At 36.3% G+C, this 24381-nt stretch overlaps 1 protein-coding gene across 1 annotated transcript; it reads right to left on the bottom strand.

Moving 5' to 3' along the window:
- Window positions 1-7989: 7989 nt before the first annotated feature.
- On the bottom strand, window positions 7990-24288 carry cry3a (cryptochrome circadian regulator 3a). Its single transcript, XM_081349082.1, has 15 exons — window positions 24107-24288; window positions 20997-21167; window positions 17322-17430; window positions 17012-17154; window positions 16349-16533; window positions 15978-16066; window positions 15457-15597; window positions 14898-15209; window positions 14169-14320; window positions 12158-12360; window positions 11880-11972; window positions 11109-11231; window positions 10891-10977; window positions 10146-10304; window positions 7990-10042 (listed from the first exon to the last, which is right to left on the bottom strand). Exons 2-15 carry the CDS (start codon window positions 21152-21154, stop codon window positions 9984-9986), a joined length of 2013 nt encoding a protein of 670 aa, XP_081205208.1. The 5' UTR covers window positions 21155-21167; window positions 24107-24288; the 3' UTR covers window positions 7990-9983.
- Window positions 24289-24381: the final 93 nt, after the last annotated feature.

Genomic DNA, 24381 nt, shown 5'->3' with positions numbered 1-24381 from the left:
GTTTGAAATAAATGATAAACTCTAAAAACTCCAACTTTTCTCTTTGTAACATCCTGATCAGGTTTGATTCTAATCATAATGGAACATTATTGAAAAACTGATTTTTTTTTTTTTTTAGTACAAAAACTGCCAAACTTTGACAAAAAGTAACTTTTATTGTTATAATTGTGATTTCATTATATGTAGATATGAATCTAACTGGAAAAACATGTGAAAAAATGTCTTTTAGGTTGAAACTTTTAGTACTTTTAGAGCTCTGCAGCCATCTACTGGCTAAAGTGATTTGTTTTTTGTTTTTTTACTTTTAAAACTGCATTTTCCAAGATTTGGCCAAAAATCTTACACTAAACCATGTCAAATTATCCATGTTATCCCCATGAATGAAAGTTAGAAATGTGGGTATTTTATAAGGCAAATTTTTTATTATAATTTTTTTTCTTTTTGGAGAATTTTTCTTTTCTTTTTTTGAACATATTGTGGAGTAAAAATGTAAAATTACATTTGTTTAAAATATATATATTGTTACAAAATAACATTTTGTTGCCTGGGATCTCTCAGACCCCAAACAGCCTGACTGTAAACCGCAAACGAACAGCGCACAAGGGTTAAAGTTGTGGAACATAGTGCAGAACAAAGTGCAGCCATAACAGGGCATTGTGTATCAAAAAGTTAAATGAAAATAAATAAATACAAATAAATAGAATGAAGAAAAAAATATATCTATATAGAGATGTCATTTAAAGGGTTAAGTTATGTTTATGCACTAAACAAGACCAATAAACTTGATTTATTATTAACACAGTATACCCCATTTTCCCATGATATATGTACTTACAAGGCATTTGCCCACCGGCAACTATAGTTGCCGCTTGGACTTTTGACTAAGTATGCAAAAAACTATAGATCTCTTGTAAGATTTGTTTTGTTTGGCTGATTCTAGAGACCTTCATGATTATGTAGATATATATATATGTCAACAAAAAATACTTATTAGTAACATGAAAATGACCTTTCTTTGGCAGGGTTTGCCTTCGCCCTGCTTCCTGGAAGTAGGGGTAGGAAGTTGACAGCCTCATGTGACAGGGAGGAAGTGAATACCCCTTTTTTTTCTTGAAATCCTTTATTTGGTTGTTTGCTTGCATTTCATTGAGAAATTAAACATGGACAACATCTAGAAAAATATTTACAAAAGGAAAATGACAACTATGTACTGCGGCAACTATAGTTGCCGGTGGGCTTAAATGGGTTAAAAGGCTGTATGATGTACTAGGGCAGTAAAGAGTTCTGCCCATATTTGCTCAGCCCTACACCAGCAAAAGTCTAAAAGGTTTAACTTATAGGCATATTAATATACAGTATAATTGCCCATAGCCTGCTTACTATAACTGAAGACATCATAATAGCAACATTGTGAATTCAAATGGTTTTTTACTTAATAAACCTACAGAATTGAATGAATAGTGAAAATGTCTGATATGCTTTTAAGAAAAGCATACCCATTAATTAAGTGTTTTAAAATGGGATTTTGTGCCATCTATGGTCAAGAGAAAAATTAAGATGGAGGGATTGGGTCATACCCCATCATACCCTACTCATCTTTCAGTCGACAAACATATATTTGTTGTCATGCTCCAAAACTCTTTAGATTGAGAAAATAAAGTGGGCTCAAGATTAGTTGTGGTTTATTGGCCAACATAAAACGACAGAATATTTTCAAACGTTAAGCAAAGGGCTACAGAAAACAATTCTGATTCAAAAGATGCACTTCCAAATGCAGATAACGCCTACGTTGGCAATTTAGCCTGTCTGTGTACAAAATGCATGGTGTAAAATGATTTGTCACTGCATAAGTAAATAAAACAAAGAAACCATGGAGTTAAAGGGTTAGTTCACCCAAAAATGAAAATTCTGTCAGTAATTACTCCCCCTCATGTTGTTCCAACCGCGTAAGACCTTCGTTCATCTTCGGAACACAAATTAAGATATTTTTGATGAAATCTGAGCCATGTCTCACTCCTCCATAGGCTGCTATGTGACCAAAACTTGCTGGCCCAGAAAAGTTATTAAAGAGATCGTTAATATAGTCCAAGTGACTCTAGTGGCTCAATCTTAAGTATATCAAGCGACGAGAATACTTTTTGTGCGCAAAAACAAACAAAAATAACGACTTTATGCCACTATTAATTTCCTTCTCTATCTCATTCCCTTTCCTTCTCATCACTAGTAGCTTTTCCACAAGTTGAGAAGGTCAATACTATTACATAGGTACACAGTGTCATTCACACAAACATATTCATGATAAAACACATGACATTAAAACATTTAACAAACATCAATTTACTAACATTAGAAAATCAATATATCTCTAACATAAAATCTAAATAACTGATTGGAAAGACTAAGAAGAGAGTTATTTCAACAAAAATTGCAGGGAATTCCGGGAATGTTGTTTTTCACTGTAAATTATACAATGACGTTCTTTTTCACTTAAAAAACAACAACTAAATTTAACAGTATTTTACAGTAAAATTACATTAAATGTACACTTTGATCTATTACAGTTATTCACCGTATATATACGGAAACTTTCTGTTAACCAATTCACTGTTTATCAATGTAGCACTTTTACAGTCTTTTAGCGTTAAAATCACGGTAATTTTCTACAGTGAATAATAGTAACACCACATGATCTTGCTTTGGTTCTGTTTAAAAGTACATATAATTGAGTTTGTAAGACATTACTTATGTTTTTTTCTATATTTATGTTATAGAACGGTGACACCTACGGTGGCCGTATTATTTCAAATCTACCGGCATGCAGTCGCGAGTAATCTCCCCCTCGTATTCGTCACGGTGCCACTGTGTAAAAACACGAAAGGCGAAGCTTGAATTTCCAGGTATGTCCCTCTTTGGCTAATGTATTTTCAAGATGGAGGCGCAACATGGCTGCCACCATTCGAGCGACTCGCTCGTATGTATTCTAAATGGCAGATTCTACGCTTACGAGAATACTTGATTAGTTGGTAGAAGTAATTACACATTAATGAGCACATATCATTTTAAAAGAACAAAGTGGTTTTTGCTAAGAATCAACTTAAAAGAATTACAGTGTAGCTTTAAATTAATGTACTGTAATATATTCTAAAATAATGTTTATTATTACTTTATGGGTTAGGTTTCTCCCATTCCCAGGGGCAAACACCATACACATTTTCATCAGAAAATGTAATAAATTTATGTTGCAGTGTCAAAACGAACTAATGATTCTTTCTCTATGGTTTCATGAAGAACCTTCAGCATCCATGGAAACTTTCCATTGCACAAAAGGTTCTTTATAGTGAAAAAGTTTCTTTAGATTATTCAAATATTCTTCACACTAATAAAAAAAAATACAAAAATTTAAGAACTGTTCACTGAAAGGTTCAGTTCTGAAAATGGTTCTTCTATGGCATCACTACGAAAACCCTCTATCGGAACCTTCATTTTTAAGAATGTTTGCTCCCTTGAGAGTCAGTTCACTTTACATTTTGCACTGACATGTGCATTAACAGATGAAAGTCTCAGAACTCGAACCCCAGCTACTGACACTTCTTTAGTTCTGAAGGATGCACTCATCAAATATTTGTGTCTTTCAGAGCTATTTTGGCACGGCCAAGATGACAGGCTGGTGGGGTGAATCCAGGGCTTCCCGTTTCAAGTCACCCTCAGCAGACGTGAGAAAGTGGTGAGTGTCCTGTGTGCGGGGACTCTCTTATTCTCAGACTAAACTCAATGAGGAAGGACTAATATGACCTGAATGTCCTGCACTTCTGAACAGAACGCTGTCTCTCCGCGCCTTGTTAAGGGACAATGTTTGTTTTGTTTCACAGAGTTCTGAGAGGGGGTGGAAGGGGACGGGGAGTCCGTGAGAGATTCAACACAGTTGCTGTGGCAACTAGTTTTGGCCCCTTGAGTACACTAACATACAAATCAGGGTCTGGACTGAGGTCCTGGGCACAAAAAAACAACGCAAACGGAGCCATGGACCACCGCGAATAGAAGACATGAAACGCTAGTGAGTTTCATTCTGATTCACTAAATCATGATGCCAGTTTAAAGTTTTCCATTGCACTTTCTTGTCATACTTGTGTATTCAATGCACATGGCAATCTAAAAACAAGAGTAGGTACTGCAGTGGCTCCCGGGGAGGCCACATTTCCCTGCTTCTCGAGGGCTCAGGACATCTCAACCCTTTTTTCCCCTTCCTGTTGTGTGCCAAGGTTCCAATAGAGAACAGAATTGCACTGTGTGAATAAACCGCACAGCCCGTCCAACAATTACTTTTGGTTGTGAGAAACAGATCACAACAGAAGTAATATTCAGTTCAAAATCATATAATATTCATTGCTCAGTTTTCTTTCAATTTAATCAAGTCTTCTTACTTTTAAGTCAAATGACAAAAGCTTTGCAAACTGCAATATAGTCAGAACAGCAATAGTGACGCAATACAGGGGAAAACCTTTTTCCTCACTTTGTGTTAGAAAAACTAAACTATCATATCTCAAAATACGAGGACGTCTTATATATACATACAAGACACGTCCTAATATTGCATATATATATATATATGCAATATTAAATTAATTATTATTATAATTTAATATATATATTAAATTGTAATAATGTCACAATATTACTTTTTTTTTTATGTGCATATGGACAGAGGAAACGTCGGTCCTGAAGAGCCACTGTCCTGCAGTGTTTAAATAAGTATCAACAGCGCCCCCCAGTGGTCACAACTGCTCATTGCAAGAGTAGCTCACTTTCTCCGCGAAATGGTACGGAAAAAACAACTATCGAGTCACCTTGATTAAAACTTTGTCCCACTGTAAACTGGGAAAAGTTATAAAATTTAGAAATTAGTCATAAGTTCTCAGTTTTCGCTGCAGAGTTTTCTTATTACCTCATCATCATCATCAACACTGCAGCAGGCCATTAGAAACCAATAAGCCTCCATTTTCAGCTTGCTGCATTCCTTGTGTAATGCAAACAGAAATACGCTAGAAAGACGGACATAATACATAGAGGCAGGAAGATGTACTTTAAACCAGCCTTTATTAATTATTATTGCAGAGATGGGGTTTGGGGCTGGGTCCGTGGGATTGTTTCTGGGGGTTCACTTTTTATTTGACCTATTGTCTTCTGCATTCTCCTTACCCTTGTCTCCTGTTCTTCCCTCAGACTCATCCCCCAGAAACAGTCCCATGGACCCAGCCCCAAACCCCATCTCTGCAATAATAATGAATGGGCTGGTTTACCTGCCTCTATGTGTTAATGCTCATATAGGTAGCCTAAATGGGTTCCATTCAGACCTTAACAATAAGTCTTTTACTGTTATATATGTCAACAGACTATACCCAATATTTAGATCTGTTGTGGTAGGCCTATTTATGCAAATTAGTATAGGCCTACGTAATTAGATTATGCATCGTTCACCTATATTAACAAACAATTTAAAAAACTTGTAATACAGTTTTTGTTTGTCTTGATGTAAGTAATCAACTCAGTAATTTTCATGGTGATATGTAAAGGTTAACAATTTTACCCTATTCACGTGTGAAAAAGAATGAGGCATATGAATAGGCTATATTTGGGTCTTTTTCTAAACTTTCCCCTAATGGGATTCTTCGGGGCTTTTTTCCCTTACTCAGGACATATTGAGGATACAAAATCAGTTGAGTTTGCTTCTGTTGCAATTTGTCCTAGGTTGACCCCCATTTTGGCTTAAAATGACAGGACTGTATTTTCATTCACAATACACTATTATGCCTACTGAAAACGGCTTCGTAATGTTTCTTGTCCCAGCTACAACATTAGGCTACACGAATCGTGTAAACTATGGCTAACTCTATAGATTTGAGCTCTTGTTTATGAAAGTTGAGGCTTTTAATCGCATCTTTGTCTTATGAATGGAATGGAAATGAATAAAATGTATCTATAGGCCTATTTTCAATTCAAAATGGCGAAATTAGACAAAAGTTTGTTAGTTTGCCAGATTATTTCTGTAGGTCGTTTAATATTTATATTCTAAAAAAGCTGTCTTGTCAAATATAAAATGTTATCGACGAGCGGTGAGTGAAAGTGCGCTCGCGACATTTTCTTTTGCAGTCTCGCGCATGACATCATGGCGTTCTTCTAACGGCGCTCAAATTCTATTGATCTGTTCTGACTGTGTCGTGGGAAACAACCACGGTAAGGGAAAAGAAAACCACAAATGTATTGACATTACACATGATTTAGAAATGACGTTCCAAGAACACATTGAAATGATGGTTGATGTAACTCATGGTACGAAGTGTGCGTACAGGCAGGGGCGCCGCATGATCGAAGTTTACCATTATCTGGTAAAACAAAACAAAAATACACTGGTAAAAACAAATTAATAAATCTGATTGAAACTGGATTTGTTTTGCTGTTCACAGACATGAGGACAAGATTTAGACTTGACGTACGTCACATTTATTTCACAGGGGAAAAACAATCATGACTAATTCAAATGAAGAGAAAACAGAAATGATTCACTTTTGCTGTGACAAAAACAAACCATAACAACACAGATATTACAGTCAAAAAGCACTGAGATCTCTACAATTGCCATATCAAAACATTTACAATAGAATGGTCAGCAACAGCAATACATATAGGCCTACAGTATGTTACAGTGTCAAAGCAGATCTAGCTACACAAACAAATTCAGGCCCAACAGCTATTATTCCAGTTCAGTTAGAGGTTGCCAGATCACCATGATAAACTCTCATTATGTGAACTCGAGGGCCCATACATGTATACATGGTCTAGTTATGCACAATAGTTGTCATTAGGACATCTGTTGGTGACACTGTAGGCTAAACATTGTGGTGGATTTATCACAAGTTGTCTTACCATCCTTAATATTGGGACCAAGATTTGCTAGTAGCCTACTGAATTATTTTTTTATTTTAAGCAAGCAATTTGGTGGAAAAACAACAGCTAAATCTGATAAATGATATTTGGTCTGTAGGGGTCATTTGGTATAAAGCATTTGAGGCTTAATACAGAGGCTTAACATTTTCATAATCCCAATTGGTTACCTTCCCATAAGAAAGGCCAACGTGATTAGATTATAAATCAGATGTTACTTACTCTAATTTTTTAAGTTACAGAAGAGGAGAGCTTTATACAAAAAAAAAAAGACAGCAGCAAAATATCATAATGAAAAACAAAACAAAAAAGTGATTAATAGTCAATGTTTTGCTTATTCTTTGGAATGTCAGACAATGTAAAAATGTCATGTTATAATCAATACTGTCAGATGACGCTTCTAAAGTGTTTTGCTTTACCTGAATAGGCACAAACAGATACATTTAAAATATTCTGGATTTATAAAATAAAAACATTGCATGTAAAACATACTAAGAGATTTTAAGGGTATAGATACAACAGGGTGTCTTCATTTCTTTTAAATACATTACCTTCCTAAAGATAAATAAATGTTTGCTTCACACATGCAGTGATCATGGCAGAGTTTAAATTGGCTTTTTTGTTTATCAGTGTTTAAGGCCTGACCGTGAAGGTCAGCTGTCTGTGTGTCTGCCAAGCATGACAGAAGCACGAAGAAGATACTGTAGCTAATCTATAGATGCATTTAATGGACAATTGTAGGCTACATTTAAATTCTCTATTTAAAAAGCTCATTTAAAAAACATTCAAGAACTGTGGTCCACCAAAGTTTTGTCCCTGATAGAATTTACAAATAGGTTAAAACATGAGGGTTTAAAATCATCAATTCATGGAGATGGCTTTAAAATCTAGAAATCTTTAAACCCTATTTTAAAACATCAGCTCTGCTGGTATTATATATATATATATATATATATATATATATATATATATATATATATATATATATATATATATATATATATATATATATATATATATATTTTTTTTTTTTTTTTTTTTTTTTTTTTCGAGTAAATTGAAACAATAAAACATTAAACTGGCAAAGAATGAAACACCAATAAAAAAAATACCTGTATAAATTTTTGTGTTTACAAAAGGTGGCACATACACCACTCGATTGAGAATCAGTGAAACTGCACAATGAAAAAATGTCAGAGAAATAGGTACAAAAGTGTTTATTGATGATTGTATATTTTTCCAACCGATGGCTGGTGCTGGAACCAACCAAACTGCAAAAATACTTTAAAAATCCTAGCTGCGATGAGTGTACAATGAAGCTGAGATTTATTCTGCTTGATCAAATCTGATATATTTATCCCGTTTGGTAAGGTTTAGTGATGCGCGGGTCGTCTCATAACCCGCGGGCCCCGCGGGTAGCCCGCGGGTCGGGTTGGGGCGGGTAAAGAAATTGTCACTTTATTTGCGGGGCGGGTTGGGGCGGGTCATTAAAAACAAAATAAAATAAAAATCCATATATGTTGCATGCAATGTCCAGCCTATATTAAATATTTGGGAATATCAATCTAATCATATTTTAGTAGGTTCTTTGATAAGGCCGTAGCAATGCAACTTGCGTGATTTCCCCAAACCTTTGGCGTCACGTGACACAGCTCGCGCAAAGCAGCTCCCGCCGCCAGCCACAACAACAAAGACGGAGAAATAAAAGTGAAGATGGAAGATGAGGTGCGGGAGAAATTGAGGTCGGGATTTTACATAATTAAAGAAAAAAAGGTGAATGATGAATTAGATGAATACAAACGCTGCTTTGTAAATATTGAAAATGTTTAAATCATTATCTTATTAATATGACCTGATTTATGGTTCATATTCAGAAACGTCTGTTATTGCCAGTTGGCAATGTTTCCAAGCACTTTCAGGCTGAAATAAAGGCTGTTTTCATTTACATTACAATGCCTAATATGTCTATTTAATGGTCGCGGGTGCGGGGCGGGGCGGGTTGTAAAAATAGATACAGTGGTGCGGGGCGGGCTGGGGCGGGCCAAATAATTTCATAAAAGCGGGACCCGCGGGTTGGAAAAAAAGCCGACCCGCGCATCACTAGTAAGGTTCACTTGACAGTAAACAAAACCCTTCCCTGTGCAATTATGAAACAAATCACAAAGATGGCCAAAAGAGTAAAGGGTTTAGGTATTAGGGAAACAATGGGGGGAAGAGATAAAAATAAAATGTCAAATAGTTTTTTCCCAAAGCTTTAGGCCAGTTTCACACCACACGCGTAAACAGAGCGTAAGCAGTGCATATTTTTTTCGGCGGCCATGTTAAGAAATTAGAGCATTCACACTGCACGCAGAAGCGGCGCGGTGGCACGTCGCAGGAGCCGAGCAGAAGAGGCAGTGCCGCGATTGTTTCGGCGCCGGGTCTATTTTTCCTGCACCACTCACGCTGAATTAAAGCCAAAGTGCATTGTTCTTGATCAAAATTGACCTGATTAACATGAAAAATAATACATTTTATCATAAAATTATGCAAGTGATGCGTTTCGTGTTTCACAATCACCAGTGCTGTGAAAAAAATAAATAAAATACTTGAAAACACATCACTGCCAGGAGCTTTTGCCCAAACTTCAAAGGCCTGTTTAATTGATTAAAACTACAGGTATATCTTAATATTAAGATTACTTTTATCATGTAAACTACCTATATACAGCATGTTACACACGTATGTGTGTGGGACAGAGGGAAACAGTCGCATCGCAGCAGAGTATGCTGCCTATCATAAATCAAAGCACATGGCAGACAAGGGTCGGAGGAAAACACCATTAAAGGTGACAATGGACGATACTCATCTGTATTTGCAGTACAATAGGCCGCAGTTCAGCGCGACAAACGCAGCTAGTGTGAAAGCACATCAGGCGCGTGCTGCTCCCGCTCTGCATACGCACAGCTTCTGCGCTGCCTCCGCACTGCTTGCGCGTCCAGTGTGAAACAGGAGATGTTAAAGTGAAAACAGATCTAAACTCAAATGGAGAAAGTCAGTCCCATTCAGACTGCTTTGTTTGAATCTGTTCTGCTCAGTACAAAGGTATGTCCATTTAAATCTTCTGGAAAGAGAACAGAAAAATATCTCTCAAATGCATTGTGTGATTTCTTTTATCTATATTTATACAGTACATCAAGGATTTAACGGAGTTATTTTTTCCATACTTGACTGGTTCCCGCTGGTGGCATGAACCGAAGTGACTTCTGCAATTTTCCGTTGTAACTTGTGAGAGATGGAGAGGGTGTCATCTTCACCTTCAATATCTCGTTCCGACTCCCTCTCCCTCTTCCCTGTCACGCTTCCTCCTTTGTGCAGCAGGTGTCCTGCAGAGAGCGCACGTCACACCTCTAAATCAATTTGCACTGGTTGGCAACAGTCGCTCGCATTAAATTCAAGGCACTGATGTTTGCCTACAGAGCGACCACTGGCTCTGCACCCCTATACCTAACCTCATTACTCCAGACCTACATGCCCTTTACCTGGACTGCTGGTGGAACGACCTGCCTAACCAATTTCTAAATTGGTTCACTAAAAAGAAGTGTCTTTTTCATCAGCACATGACCCATTAATACTACCATTTACTATTCAATTCAATTCTATTCTATTCTATTCATTCATTCATTCTTTATATATATATATGCTATGTGTCTAACTGGAAGTTGTCACAGCACTTGTATATTGTTGCCTTATTGTTGATTTGCTTGCTTCTATTGTTCTCATTTATAAGTCGTTTTGGATAAAAGCATTAAATGTAAATGTCCTGCTGAACACCACACAGAATATTGAAAATGCATAAAGACAAGCATACATTAAAACCTTTCCTTAACAAAGCAACTTCCTTAAAAAAAATGTTTTTTAACTATTTTGTTTTTAACTGTATCATAAGTATAAAACATACATGCCCATTACCTGAATTTTGGGGGCCTGCCATGTCATGCGAGACATTACATTGGTTAAGTCGACTGTTGTGCCCCGTGTCGGGCATGTGGTGGTATCCTTGGAAACAAGCAAGAGAAAAGGACAGCATGAAAAAAAATGTATCTTATAATGTTTTGCAGCTAATTTTGCAAATAATCTTTTGCAGCTATAAATTTAGTAGTGTATTATATTAGTGTATAAGGTGGCACCTAATTGCTGCTGTTTTTGTTGCTGAATTCCACTTGATCCCTTGTGTTCTTCACTGTCAAAGTTCAGCAGAATACTTCCACTCCTGTTACCACTGGCAACAGAACTGCCCGATACAACTGGTGCTATTGAGATGTCAGAAAGTCAATTTACACCACATAAGTATGGAGCTCAGCACATGACATGCAGGGGGGGAAAAAACAAAGATAACATGGGAACAGATTCTTAATTTATGGCCATGATATATTTTGTTTTTTTTCTGCATACTATGCGTGGGGAACACGTTTAATTAAATTCCTTAGTTTTAGGTCAATTCGTTAGTACTTAAGTATATAGTAATTAGTTAAATCATAGCCACAATTTTAACAAAACTAAAACGAGGGAATAAATTAGTACAACATGGCCAAAAATTAACAAGTTGTGGAAACAAATGAATTTGTGGCCACAGTATCTTGTTTTTTATTCTTTGTGTCATGTGCAGGGCTCCATAAATCAGTAAATACAATGTAATTTGAATAATATATCATACTATATAAAAAAAATTTATCAATTATTTTATATTATATATTATATTATTATAATCAATTATTCAAGATAATACCTTGGTATAAAAAAAATGCTTTTAAATTAGCCATAAAGTTATGTTATCCTTTGTTATCTGTGAGTATTTCTCAGAATATTTAAGAAAAAATAACTACTCATAGGCTCCAAGAAGTAGAAGTTGTCACAACTTTGTAATCTCAAATTAAGTGGGGAAAAACAATGACTTTCACCTGGTGTATTGGTCCCGGACTGCTGTTCCCCTGGGTAGTATGCCATCCCATTCCCATTTCCATTGTGTGTGGATGGTACGGAGGCCAGAAGTCCTGGAAAAACATAGAAAGTAGAATTATCCTCCACTGCTATAATGTACCAATAAATTTGCTACCACTTCTAACACTTTTACTCTATTTCCAGCCATTTCTGAAGTCATAATTGCACGGGGCTTCTTTTCAGGGATAAACGTGATTGCAAGTAAGCTAGCTATTTGTTACAAGAAAGAAATTCTTGCCAAGTCCTCTGTAGCGTGAAAGTTGTTGGTAGATCTGCTTCATCCTCTCGATGTTGAGGCGGCTCGCTTCAGCATGGTTTACCATTGGTTTGGGGTATTGGACGCCGATGATGCACTTGGCAGCGGCCTGCACTGAGTCTGGGGCATTCCATGGGTCGTAGATATATTTGGCAGGGTAACCTCGGAGAATTGGTAAATATCGTCTGAAAGAACAAAGAGATTAAACCAGTCTCATCATAAACACGAGAAAGGTTACCTGAGATGGTTATTGGGTTCCCATATTTGAACAAGTGGATACAACAAGAACACGGTTTCTCCGATTACGACAAGCGCCAAGAATGCAGCGTGTTAGAGATTAATTTACAAGAATCTCAAAATGGTAAGTCACATTTAACTGAGGATGTGAATTTATGGATATGTGCCAATTCATACTACTAAAGAAACAGTCAACACCATAACAACAACAAAAAGGGAAAAGAACTTAAAAATTCTAAAATCAAGTCTTGCATCACTCCTCCAGGTCCCAGGACAGAAAAGGCCACCTACCTAAGGTGCTCCACCTTACCAGAGCGTGGGGACAGAGGGCTGCAGGAGGCACTGCTTGCAGACAGACGGACGCAGTTTAAACAGGGCAACAGGTCTCGCCTATTACGGAGATTCCTACTACAACACGCATTAGAAAGAGGCAGTGACCAGACCCTCCCAATACCTCCAGATCCAATGACACAGCACCCTCCCAGAACCCCATCCCACCCGCTTCAAAAAAATCGAAACTCAGGGCTGAGTGAGATGTTCAGGTTCGCTCCTTGCCCCTTGCACTGCCACTGATCGTTTTTGAGACGACAGCGATCCCGAGCCAAAGCAGAGAAACCTGCTAGCTGCCAAAGAAGAAACGCAGTATACTGTCATCTGCCCTTTAGCCAGGAACAGTCACATCTTGCCTGAACAAGCAAATGACCAGAAACACGTTACATCTACAGAAGCAGATTTGAGAAATTCCTGCAGGTCGACCTATCGACCGTGAGCGACTTCGCTGGGACGGTGGTGCTCTTAAGGCGAGGACTCTTGTTCTCTTGCACAAGCAGGGCTACTTCAACGCCTAGAGGAACGCTAAACATTTCAAAAAGAGTCTTATAAGGAGGAGTTCTCCAGAGATAGACTGAAGTCGTTTGCTCTGGCTTTGGGCTTCACCTCCCATCATGCTCTTAGGGAAATGCATTGCGGCTCTCTATGTATTGAAAACAGACCAGGCTTTGAATATTTCCCAACCAAGCAGTTAAAATACCTTTTGATGAAACAAGATGCTACCGAGCAAAAGAACGAGCTACTACATTTCCCGCTGATAAAGCATCAAGCTTCAACCACATTCACAGCTAACAGGTTTCCAAATGCTTTGGCTGAGAATGGCTTTCGTCTTAAAAGCAATCAACCACAATTCACAAAGGGGAAAGGGAAAGCTGAACTTTTCACCCAATCCGCAAAGCGACTAGACACAAGAAACACAAAAACATACAAGCTTTTGGCTAAAATGCATATGCGCTACATTAAATGTGGTAACATAAATGTTTAAAAGCAAACATCTGTTCCTTGATGTGACCTATAAAGAGGATAATGTGTTGGGAAAGTCCAAAATCCTGGAATACCAAATTCTGGAACTAGAAGGCTTCAGGTAGAAAAGTTCAAACAAAAAGAGACTACATGGGACAGGCTTGCTTTTCTGACTAATTCATATAGGAAGGCACTTATCCAATTCTAGACCTCAAATGATACTTTTGTGCATCTCAGTCAGATAAACTATAAAGACAAATTCTGCCCTATAGTACAATAAAAGTTGTATATATGGATATACATTCCTCTAATGGAGTTAATTGAGTTAAATGTTTCCTCAGTTTATTAATCTGTCCTTCCATGAGGTTAATTTTTATGCATTCTAGATTTTAAATAAGGGCCCTTTGGTGAAAGCAGGTAATTCAGCCTGGGATTAGTGTACATGTTTGGGAATGTTACCAACCTAATGAAATCGCCGTTAGGGTCGGTGCGTCTGCCGAAACCCACTGGACAGTAGCAATGAAAGAACTGTTGAAAGAAAGAGCTACAGGAGAGCCACATCCAGCTGCCTGCGTTCACGCTCCAGTCAGCATCCAAAAGAAGCTCCTCAAACACCTGTCAATCATAACTACCATTACTCTGCAACCAATCAGAGATGGTTGATATTAAGCAATCAGACCCATTAAAATGAGACCTGTTACCGTTGAAAAGTTTGGGGTTAGTCAGTAATTTTTTTTTCATGGCTTTTCATTTCAACCTTTCTGACATGACAAGTGCCATTTTTAAATTCCCAAATCCCTCTTCAATAATTAGATCTCATCCTGATCAAACACCCTTCTCATGTATTCAAAGTATTGTTCTGAGAACAAAAAAGCAGACCATACTGCATCACCGCCATGAGCACAAGCGGGACTGTGTTATTCAACTGACCCACGGAGAGCAACCCACTGAAAGAGCAGAACGGATCAACTTGTATTAAAAAAAGTATGGTTGAAAACTAGTCCTCACTGCAATAGGTTACACATGTAAATGGACCTATTCAGTTATGCTATTTTTTACATGTTTCATCTGTTTTTTATATATATATATATATATATATATATATATATATATATATATATATATATATATATATATATATATATATATCTAATCTAATAATATTCAAATCTCCCATGTGTAAGAGATGCACCTTCATGCCCTCTTCCCAACTGATCCACAGGTCTCCACGAGTGAGAAAACAAGCGACAGCATGACGAGCCAGGTGGTGGATCCAGCCTTCCTGCCGCAACTGGGTCATGATGGCATCGATCCAGGGAAAACCTGTCTTAGCTTCAGCCCACTTGGCCAAAGCCTCTGGGTTCTTGTCCCAGGGGATGCGCACACAGATCGGGTTGCCTTCCACCTTATCAAATCGTGGGTTGGTGGTGGCAGCAGTGTAGAAAAATTCCCTCCACAGCAGCTGACCGTAGAGGGAGAGTGGAGGAGTACTGGTTTTCTTTACCTGAAAGGAGAATTTCACACAGATATTTATCTTCATTTATACTTATGCAAACAGTATATTACCACATGGTTATCAAACATATAATGCATTTTAAGCTGAATTTTCACAAAAAAATAAAAACGACATTACTATATAAGATGTATAGCATTACCGCCCACCCCTAATCAATACACCTGTATTAAAAAGTGAAATAATGTGAGCACACTAGGTTTATACACATATAGTTAGTGTAGAATTGTGTCTGTACCTTCCTGTAGAGGTCTGTGAGTTTAAAATAGAAGAGGCGGCAGGATAGGCAGCCGAAACGGAGGTAGGGACTCAGGCCAGTCGGACTGGCCAACAAAGAGTTGGCATTCATTCTGGGTCTTTCAAAATTTGCAACCCAAGCCTGGAAAAACATGAGTAAGGAAAGAAAATGTAAAATCTTAGAAAGACATGAGGGTGAGCAAATGACAATACACATTTTTGGGTGAACTATCCTTTTAAGGTGGTGCTTCTTTAAATATATCTGAAGTTAAAAGCAAAGCAAAAATAAAAAAAATAATTCACTTTCAGCCTGTTTTCCCATAGATCTGTTAAAGCTTAACATTGGCCTAATGTATCTGAAAAGGCCCATCAATAACTGCAAAACCGGGCCTATATAGTGAAAATTCATTGTTGCAAAACCACTTTCTGTTGTATTTGTTTTAGCTGTTAAACACCACCTAGCATATGGCCCCAGGTAATAAGAGTTTGAGTCCCCTGCTGTACATCTATATGTGATCACACCTTTCGCTCCAGATGCCTTTCAATCCTTGTTAATGCCTCCGTTTCACCTCCTGGCCAGACAGCAGAAGGTAGTCCCTCGATGTCAAATCCTGAATCAAGATAATGTAGGTTAAAGAACCAATACTAATCTTGCATAACCTGATGGGTTCTCGTGTTGCAGTTTATGAAACTCGTGAATAAGTGTTAGATCACAGGAAATGGACACAGTGATTGTATCACTTTGGTCAAGTGTATTTCATTTTAAAATTGTTTCTAATATACTGGGAATCTTTATTTTAAAATTTATTTTAGTCACCATTCCAAACTGACTTATCTAAACTGAAATTCACCTGAAACCTGACAGATAAAGCTCTTTATGTCATTTAGCTCACCTAGTTCTTCCAGGGAGGGCACACCATATTTGTCCCCATGGTCGTCAGAGACAGGTGTGACGCAGCAGCCCATAATGGTGTTGGAGAGGGTTTCCACTGGCATCTCTGGTGGGTCTATTCGGCTGATCAGAGTCTGGAAACGTTTGTACGTGAGGGGAGGCTGACCACCATTCAGTTCAATGATCCTGAAATAATGGAGATGGTAAATTAATTTAAATTTATATATATATATATATATATATATATATATATATATATATATATATATATATATATATATATATATATATATATATATATATAAAAATGAAAAAGAATATAGCTAAATAAATCAAATGTAAAATAATATAGTGATAGATTTTAAATGGGTAAATATCATTAAAGCTGAAGTGTGTTGTTTCTTTACATTAGCATCAGCACAAATTTGCTTAGAGAATAAATAAATATATAAACAAACAAACAAGTAAATATCAAACATGCTTCCTGAACTCTCCCCAAGTGCCATTTGGTTGAACAAAAGTTACTGTCGGGCTAGTGGGATGCCACACTTTTTGGGCAAAATCAACCTATAAATGACTTACTTATAATTGCACATTAAGCAGGTATAGGAGAAAGTATGTAAACATCAAAAATCATTTCAGATTTAAGGAAAATAACTCTTACTTATCAAGGTTGTAAAGGGTGTGTGAGGTCTTGACAATGACTTCAACTCCAGCTTCCATCGCAAGCTTTTTAATAGCTGCATCCCTCTCCTTCCCAAATGGCTCGGAGTCATACTCAAAGGTCAACCTGGATATTTTCCATTCCTGCAAAAACAGATAACAAACACTGGATAGTTAATCAAAAAAGTCAGGGCAGTGGATTGAACTAAATTGTAATGTGTGGCTTTCAGAAAGAAATACTGCAAGTTCTTTTGTGACACTATAGGCCTATTCAAGGACTGACAGCAGTATTTTCAACTGAAGAAGTTCACCTTGAAAAGGCGTGGAAAAACATTGGCTGGTTGTCCTCGGATGACAAAAAGGCGGGAATTTAGTTTTCTTAGATTGGAATCAAGATCATCCAGGCACTGCAGGAGAAATCTGTCAAGAAAAATTAAAAATGTACCATGAAGTGTTTTAATTAAAATCAAACATTATACTACCAAAACATTACAGCTATTGGTTTTAGACAGTTTTTTTTATGCTTTACTAATGTAAATTCCTGTATAGGTATTTTTGTATATTCTTTCCACCATAAAAGCAGATCCGCCTCCAATGGAATGATTCTAATACGAGTCAAATATATACCAAAAAGTATATTTTTTATAGAATGTATGACACTTTAAGATTGGCTATTTTGACTCAAATTCCAAAATATAGTGAACACTGTGGTGAACAAATGGTACTGACATGTCCTGATTTGCCTTAACCAGGGACTTGGTGTGAAAAGTTTGAGAACTACTGATCTACAGTAAAGCCCTGAGGATTTAACTCTTCTGCAAGCTGTCCCTCAAACATTCAGATACTCTAAGTTTCCATTCACAAATCTGCTCATTCATGACCTGTTTAAACCATTAGGAGCTTAACTGCTATTTCCTCTCTACACATCTGCCTACCAGCTAAAGTACAAGAGTCTATAAAGAGAGAGACAATGAATAAATCAGCAAACAGATAACACACTGCGCACTTGGATAAAGAGGTCATATTTATTTAACAAAAATAAATACATACAAATTTTACTATTTCAAAAGTATCTCTACATTATTTATTAGAAATTAAAATTATTTCAAAATAAAATAAATAAGATCTTATTAATTTATCTATATTTTGTTCAGTGAAAAATGTATTTCAACTAAATAATGCACTTGTACTTTTGACATTAGATTTTTATTTATTTATTCAAGCCCACAGAACACAAAAACTAATAGCTATAATTGGGAGTATGAGGATGGAAAACCTATTTTCCAGAACTCTGCCTTGTCATACAACATTACTTATGTAACTGCCCTGGCCTAGATTTGCAGCACGCATGGTCTTCAACACTGGAGGGCATAAAATTAGCCCAGTTACCTCTTTTCAACAATAACAACTCTCTCAATGCCTAGTCTGAGAAAAGAGCGCATCCTTATATTGCCGTTTCCTCAGATCGTAGAAGGTTCTGACAGTAGAAGGTTCTGGCCATGATGACATCTAATGAAAAACAATCAGTCTATCTTCTAGGAAACCAAGATAAGTTATGGGCTACATTCATATTATCAGTTGTTACACAAGATGGATAGCTAACTGGTTAATACGCCTCATTCGTTAGGGTAGAGAAAGTGCTATAGTTTAGCAAAAGCAAACATTTTAGGTGTTTCACACATTCTACAGAGTGTAAGCAAGAGACTAACATTCTTGTTCCAAGGTTATGGGTTCAATACTAGAGAAAGCATGAACTGATTTAATGTACACTTTAAATGGAACTGAATGTAATGCAAGTTGCTCTGAATTAAAAAAGAAAATTGGGGGAAGGGGGTTGGTAAGATTTTTTTATGTTTTCGAAAGAAGTCTCATACTCAAAGGCTGTATTATTTGATAAAAAATACAGAAAAAACACTAATACTGTTTATCCTGATAAATTTAGTTTATCCCGATTATTAATATTGAAAATCCTGAAAAGGACTGTTTATTTCAATTGTCTGTTTGTTCTACTGATGTGGTATTGCTATTGTTTCTTATTTTATTACTGACTGTCTTTTGTAATATTTGAGATTTATATTATTATTATTTTATTATTTTTGGAAGGGCATGTCAAAATTAACCACTACTGGCCAATAAATCAGGCCAGTAGAAAAAATCCTTAACGTTGAGCCCCAAAGTATCATTAACTCAGTAAAACACATTGACAGATAAAACTGATGTAACTGATTGAGTTACTGCTAATTTTTTAGTGCATAACATCAAGCACATTTATGACATGATGCACTAACATGAAACAACACATCCCTCTTGAGGATATAATGACTAGTGTACACAATAGCAGTGAAGACAAAGTATCCTAACTGCAACTAACTTACACGACTATTTTTAAAGGCAATTTAGAGCAGATCACACAACGTGACTCGCCATCTCTCCTGCATTAAAGTACCTAAACTTGGAGCTCAACAGGTGATTTAAGTAAGACTGCAGAGGCCACCTGAACACTGCAGAGGACAATGACAAATCCAGTCACAGGTGCTTCATCTTTTAATCTGCTGAATTAGCTCTCATTAACATAAAGTCAGTATCCATTCAGTAGACGAGCAGAGCTCAATGACAGGCTCTGAGTCTGAGGACAGACTGTGTGATTGTCTTCTGAGAGCGAAGCATCTGCTGGTCTGCGACTTGGCCTACTTTCTTCGTGAATTACTGTTTTAGTACTGGATCGATCTGCATACATGGCCATGTGGTCAGATTACTTCATGTGTGGGTATTTACTGGTTTAAAATAGAAACACATAGGCATATCTGACTGTTCACATCCGAATGAAAACAAAATTCTGAAATCCTTTTCATGAAAGCAGCAGGTGCCTGACTCAAAAGGAGTGTTTCCTAATTTTAACCATTGTGTAAATCGTTGGTTTTGCTTCAGAACCCCAAATTTCCGTTAGACATGAAGTGGTCACCCAACATAATACTAATAGTGTTTATGGTACAAACATAAAACAACTGTTCTTAAAATAAATTCAATAATAAAAAAAATTACATTACAAAGATGTGGACAGACCCAGCAATATGCAATATGATGTCTACAACTTTCATCACCCAACAGTTAAAAACATTGAGGAAATCTGAGGTCATAAGAGAATATAAAATTTCTGTTTCTGTAAAAATGCATCAACTGATATAGTGGCTGGACTTTTACGATCACAGCAGTCAGCATACGCCAGTAAAATTATGCAAATTGTAGTGATTTTACAACAAGGTAATCAAATCTTTTGTTTAACCTTTTTTTTTTAACATGATGTAACGTTGTGACTTTGCCCTGTCGTATTTTGCAGTTGGAATAAACAGCAACAGTATACACAATAGACTGCTTATGTGATCATCAAATTGTGTCAACTCATATTTCAGGTTCATGCAACAAAAGGGTTTGTTTTCATTGGAACAGAACGTACAGAAACCTAAAGATTTTTTCAACACCATGACCTCAATGTCAGTTTCTGACCCTCATTCAAATGCAAACAACATAAAGTGACATAAGATGAGAGATCAGTTATGGCTAAATGACGATTATGATATGGGATTGAATGTATCGGAAGAAAAACCTTTCACTTTAGCAACTAGCTTCCTTGCAGTTGTTATAGGATATGTCAAGGCTACTCTGCTTTTCAAGTTGCATATCACATCACACACTATGCAGTAAAAAATAAGACCTAGATAGGTCTAGATTTTGTTGTAAGTTGCAACCACCTTTGAGTGTGTTTGAAGTGTTTTTTTGTCCTATAAAATGTATAAAAAGTCACTGCATATGATATCAATGGCTAATTGTTCATATCAGTACTTATCAGTTAATTATCAATAATTATCACTTATCAATAATTTAAGGTACAGATTCTAAGTATCTTGCACTCTTTTTTGGATACTGATATTTGTGATATTTGCTTGATTATAAGATGTAGAGATGCTTTCTTATAGAAATGTACTAACCTCCACCTGTTGACCCCAAGGTTGGACGACCCAGCGAACCAGGGATCCAGAAAGTAGACACATCGAACAGTGTCTGCCCCACGCACTGCCTCCTGAAGTGCAGGGTTGTCATGGAGACGGAGTCCCTTCCGGAACCAGTGGATGGAATTTGGGGCCATGTTCACTGAGTCGCTGTTCCGAAATAAAAATTTAAATTAAATCACACCCTCATTGGACAGTATGAAAAGTGAAAATACAAGACATTTCTGTCATTTAAACGTATAAAAATATAAATACTTGAAGAAATTTGGGACCCTACAATCCCAATTTTATCCTTTTTCAACATCTTATTGTTGACGCATCTTACTATTGGTATTATAATTAAAAACAGCATTTCCTGAGATCCAGAGACAGGAAAAATGTTGTAAAAGACTCAAATTGAGGACAATCTCCAAACCATCACCCTATAACAATAAATGCAATTAAATTATCTACTGATGAAATTGTCTGTAAGACTTTCTTTCTTATTTGAGAGACATAAGCATCATCACAATAACCTACATTGATATTGTAAAAATGGACTACCATTTTAAAATTTTGCTCAGAGACATTTAGGTATAGATTTGAGCCTTTTTATCTCCCTTCTTGTCCTGTTTCCGTTCATGACAGAGGAATCCTCCAAATCTGGACTTAAAATCTGTCCATGAGCAGTCATTCTGTGACATTCAATTCTTGGCTTTTCCTCGGTCTGACTCAAGATGCTTGACGTCCGCACTGGACTGAATAAATTAGTCATCTATGTCAATGCCATACTGCCTCTCATTAATGATGTGACATTTATAGAAGCCTGACTGTCAATAATGGACATCTTTGAGCCCTGCTTGAAAACTGTCATACACTAGCTAATTATACAGGACATGGCTTACATTTCTATAATACAGGACCACTTCATTTCCATGCAATAGTTATTTATCACGTTACTTAAAAAGTGCATAATATACACCAGACACTGTCACAATGTTACATTTTTGTTTAAGGCAAGACACTACAGGCAAAACCATATTTTTTTTTTTTTTTACAGACAGACAGACATACAGACCAAAGTAGTGCAGTAGCGAACAATCTAGTAATTCCATAATTCCAGAAGTGAAATAAAAGTGTGTAAATGTAAAGGTGTGTGTGGGTGGGTGTGAGTGTGGGTGTGTGTGTGTGTATGCATAAGCAAAGTAACCATTTATTATTTATTACCATCTTCATTACCATCACCACCACCACCCCTTACTACCATCATACTGCCAACAATGTACTAGTAAATTTTTATTTTTATTTCTATCTTTTCTCCTATGTAACCATTACCATTGTCAGCACTCTCTATAGATAAATTAATTTTTAGATAGTAAGATAATAATAGAAGATAATATAATAAGATAACCCTCCCCCCACCACATCTCTTCAGTCCCTATTTTTTCCTATACTATATATATATATATATATATATATATATATATATATATATATATATATATATATATATATATATATAGTATATAGTTTTTTATACAAAAAAAATAAAAAATCTATAATATATATATATATATATATATATTTTTTTTTTTTTTTTTTGATTTTTTTTTTTTTTGCAATCACATTTCTACAGATACATACATCCATGCAACCTGGCACTGCACTCCAATCAAACACTTTTGGAAAGAGGTCACACAGTCACGATCCACTATAGTCGGCTGCCGCATCCCACACTCTCTTTGCTTGCTGGGGGACCTCACAATAATTACTATATATATATATATATATATATATATATATATATATATATATATATATATATATATATATATATATATATATATATTCTCTTATATGTCAACAAAATGAAAAAATAATTTTGAACCCGGCTTCAGCCAAAATTCTGATTTGTGTTTTGGATGTGTAGCAAATCAGTGCATATTTAAATGGCTAATGCATCATTTACATATTTAAACAAAACATTTCAGAAAACTTGCAATATAAAACAATTGTCTTTAATGTACTGGAATTAATCATCCGGCTTAATATGGCGATATTTATCTTTCTACACTCAAAAAAATACCTCATCAGTTGAATGTATATTAATCATGTGGCAAATTTCCACATAAAATTACTACGTTAATAAAACTGTTTGTAATCATGTCTGTCAGATGTAATCAAACTATTTCTATCTGAATTATCACAATTACATTGACCTAATGTAATTTTCCTCAAAATCAAACTTAACTGTATTACATTGACCTAATGTAATTAAAAAAAAAAAAAAAAACATCTCCTTATAAATGTATAATATTTGAATTGATCTAAAATGAGTGATTTATGTTCATCCAATGAATGCCCATGAGCACATGGCACTTTTTTGAGTGTAATCTCGATTACCCTATACACCTGTATGTCTGTCTTGCCTTAATATCTATTTAAAGACATTTGACCTGGCAGTCTACTGAAAATCTGAAATACCCATTTAAGATTTAAAGTCAGCTTTAAATTTACAACATGGGTACCGTAGGACACCTCATTAGGCAGAAGAAAATCTGGATGCTACCAAAAGCACCCACACCTTAACATTAAAGAATGCTATGGGAGCGAAAGGTAAGTTAGGTCAGTTTTTCATAACTGTACCCTTCTCAAATTACAATTGATGAAAAAAGGTACAAATAGTAGTAAACAAAATGAATATATTAGGGAACAAAATATGATAAAATAATTTTGTAAAAAAAAAAAAAAAAAAAAACATTTTACAGTGGCACACGACAGAGGTCCACGGACACACTATTCCTGGGGTAGAAATTAGGTCAGTTCTACGGAGGTAAAACTGCGCTGACATTGTAGTAGTTAAAGAAGTTTATCTATACATTTCGGGTTCCCCACAATGTTCCCTAAATCTAAAACGAGATATACGGAGAAAAACGTTGACAAATATAAGAAAAACATTTCGAAAAACTTCAATAGGAAAACAGACATCGGAAATTAGGTCACCAGCCCACGTTATGTAAGTTAACGACGTTCACGCGTTTTTTACAAAGCAATAAGTTAAGTAAAGCCCAAATAAATAAATAAATAAATACGCGGCTCGAACGCTTTACCTTTGACCGTTATGTCAGTCCCGAAGACAGGGCCATCTCTTCTCACGATATAGCGAGAGTCTCACAGCTTAAAAATTATGCTTTTTCACCGGTCCAGTCTGGCTCACAGACTGTCAAGCTGCCTCCATAAGACGCTCGTTCACTGCGCCTGCTCCGTTTGGCTCTCTGTTCTTGCCTGGATCAATGCAACGCTCTCAACGTGGATTTCCTAGTGAGAGCAATGGCGCTTCTGATTGGTCAAAACGAAGTCACGGGATGCGTGGACTCTCACTTCT

Source organism: Scardinius erythrophthalmus, assembly GCF_964197995.2.
Source record: "Scardinius erythrophthalmus genome assembly, chromosome: 20".
NCBI lineage: Eukaryota > Metazoa > Chordata > Actinopteri > Cypriniformes > Leuciscidae > Scardinius > Scardinius erythrophthalmus.
The sequence above is the reverse complement of the archived record's forward strand: the minus strand, read 5'-3'. Positions and strand labels throughout refer to the sequence as shown.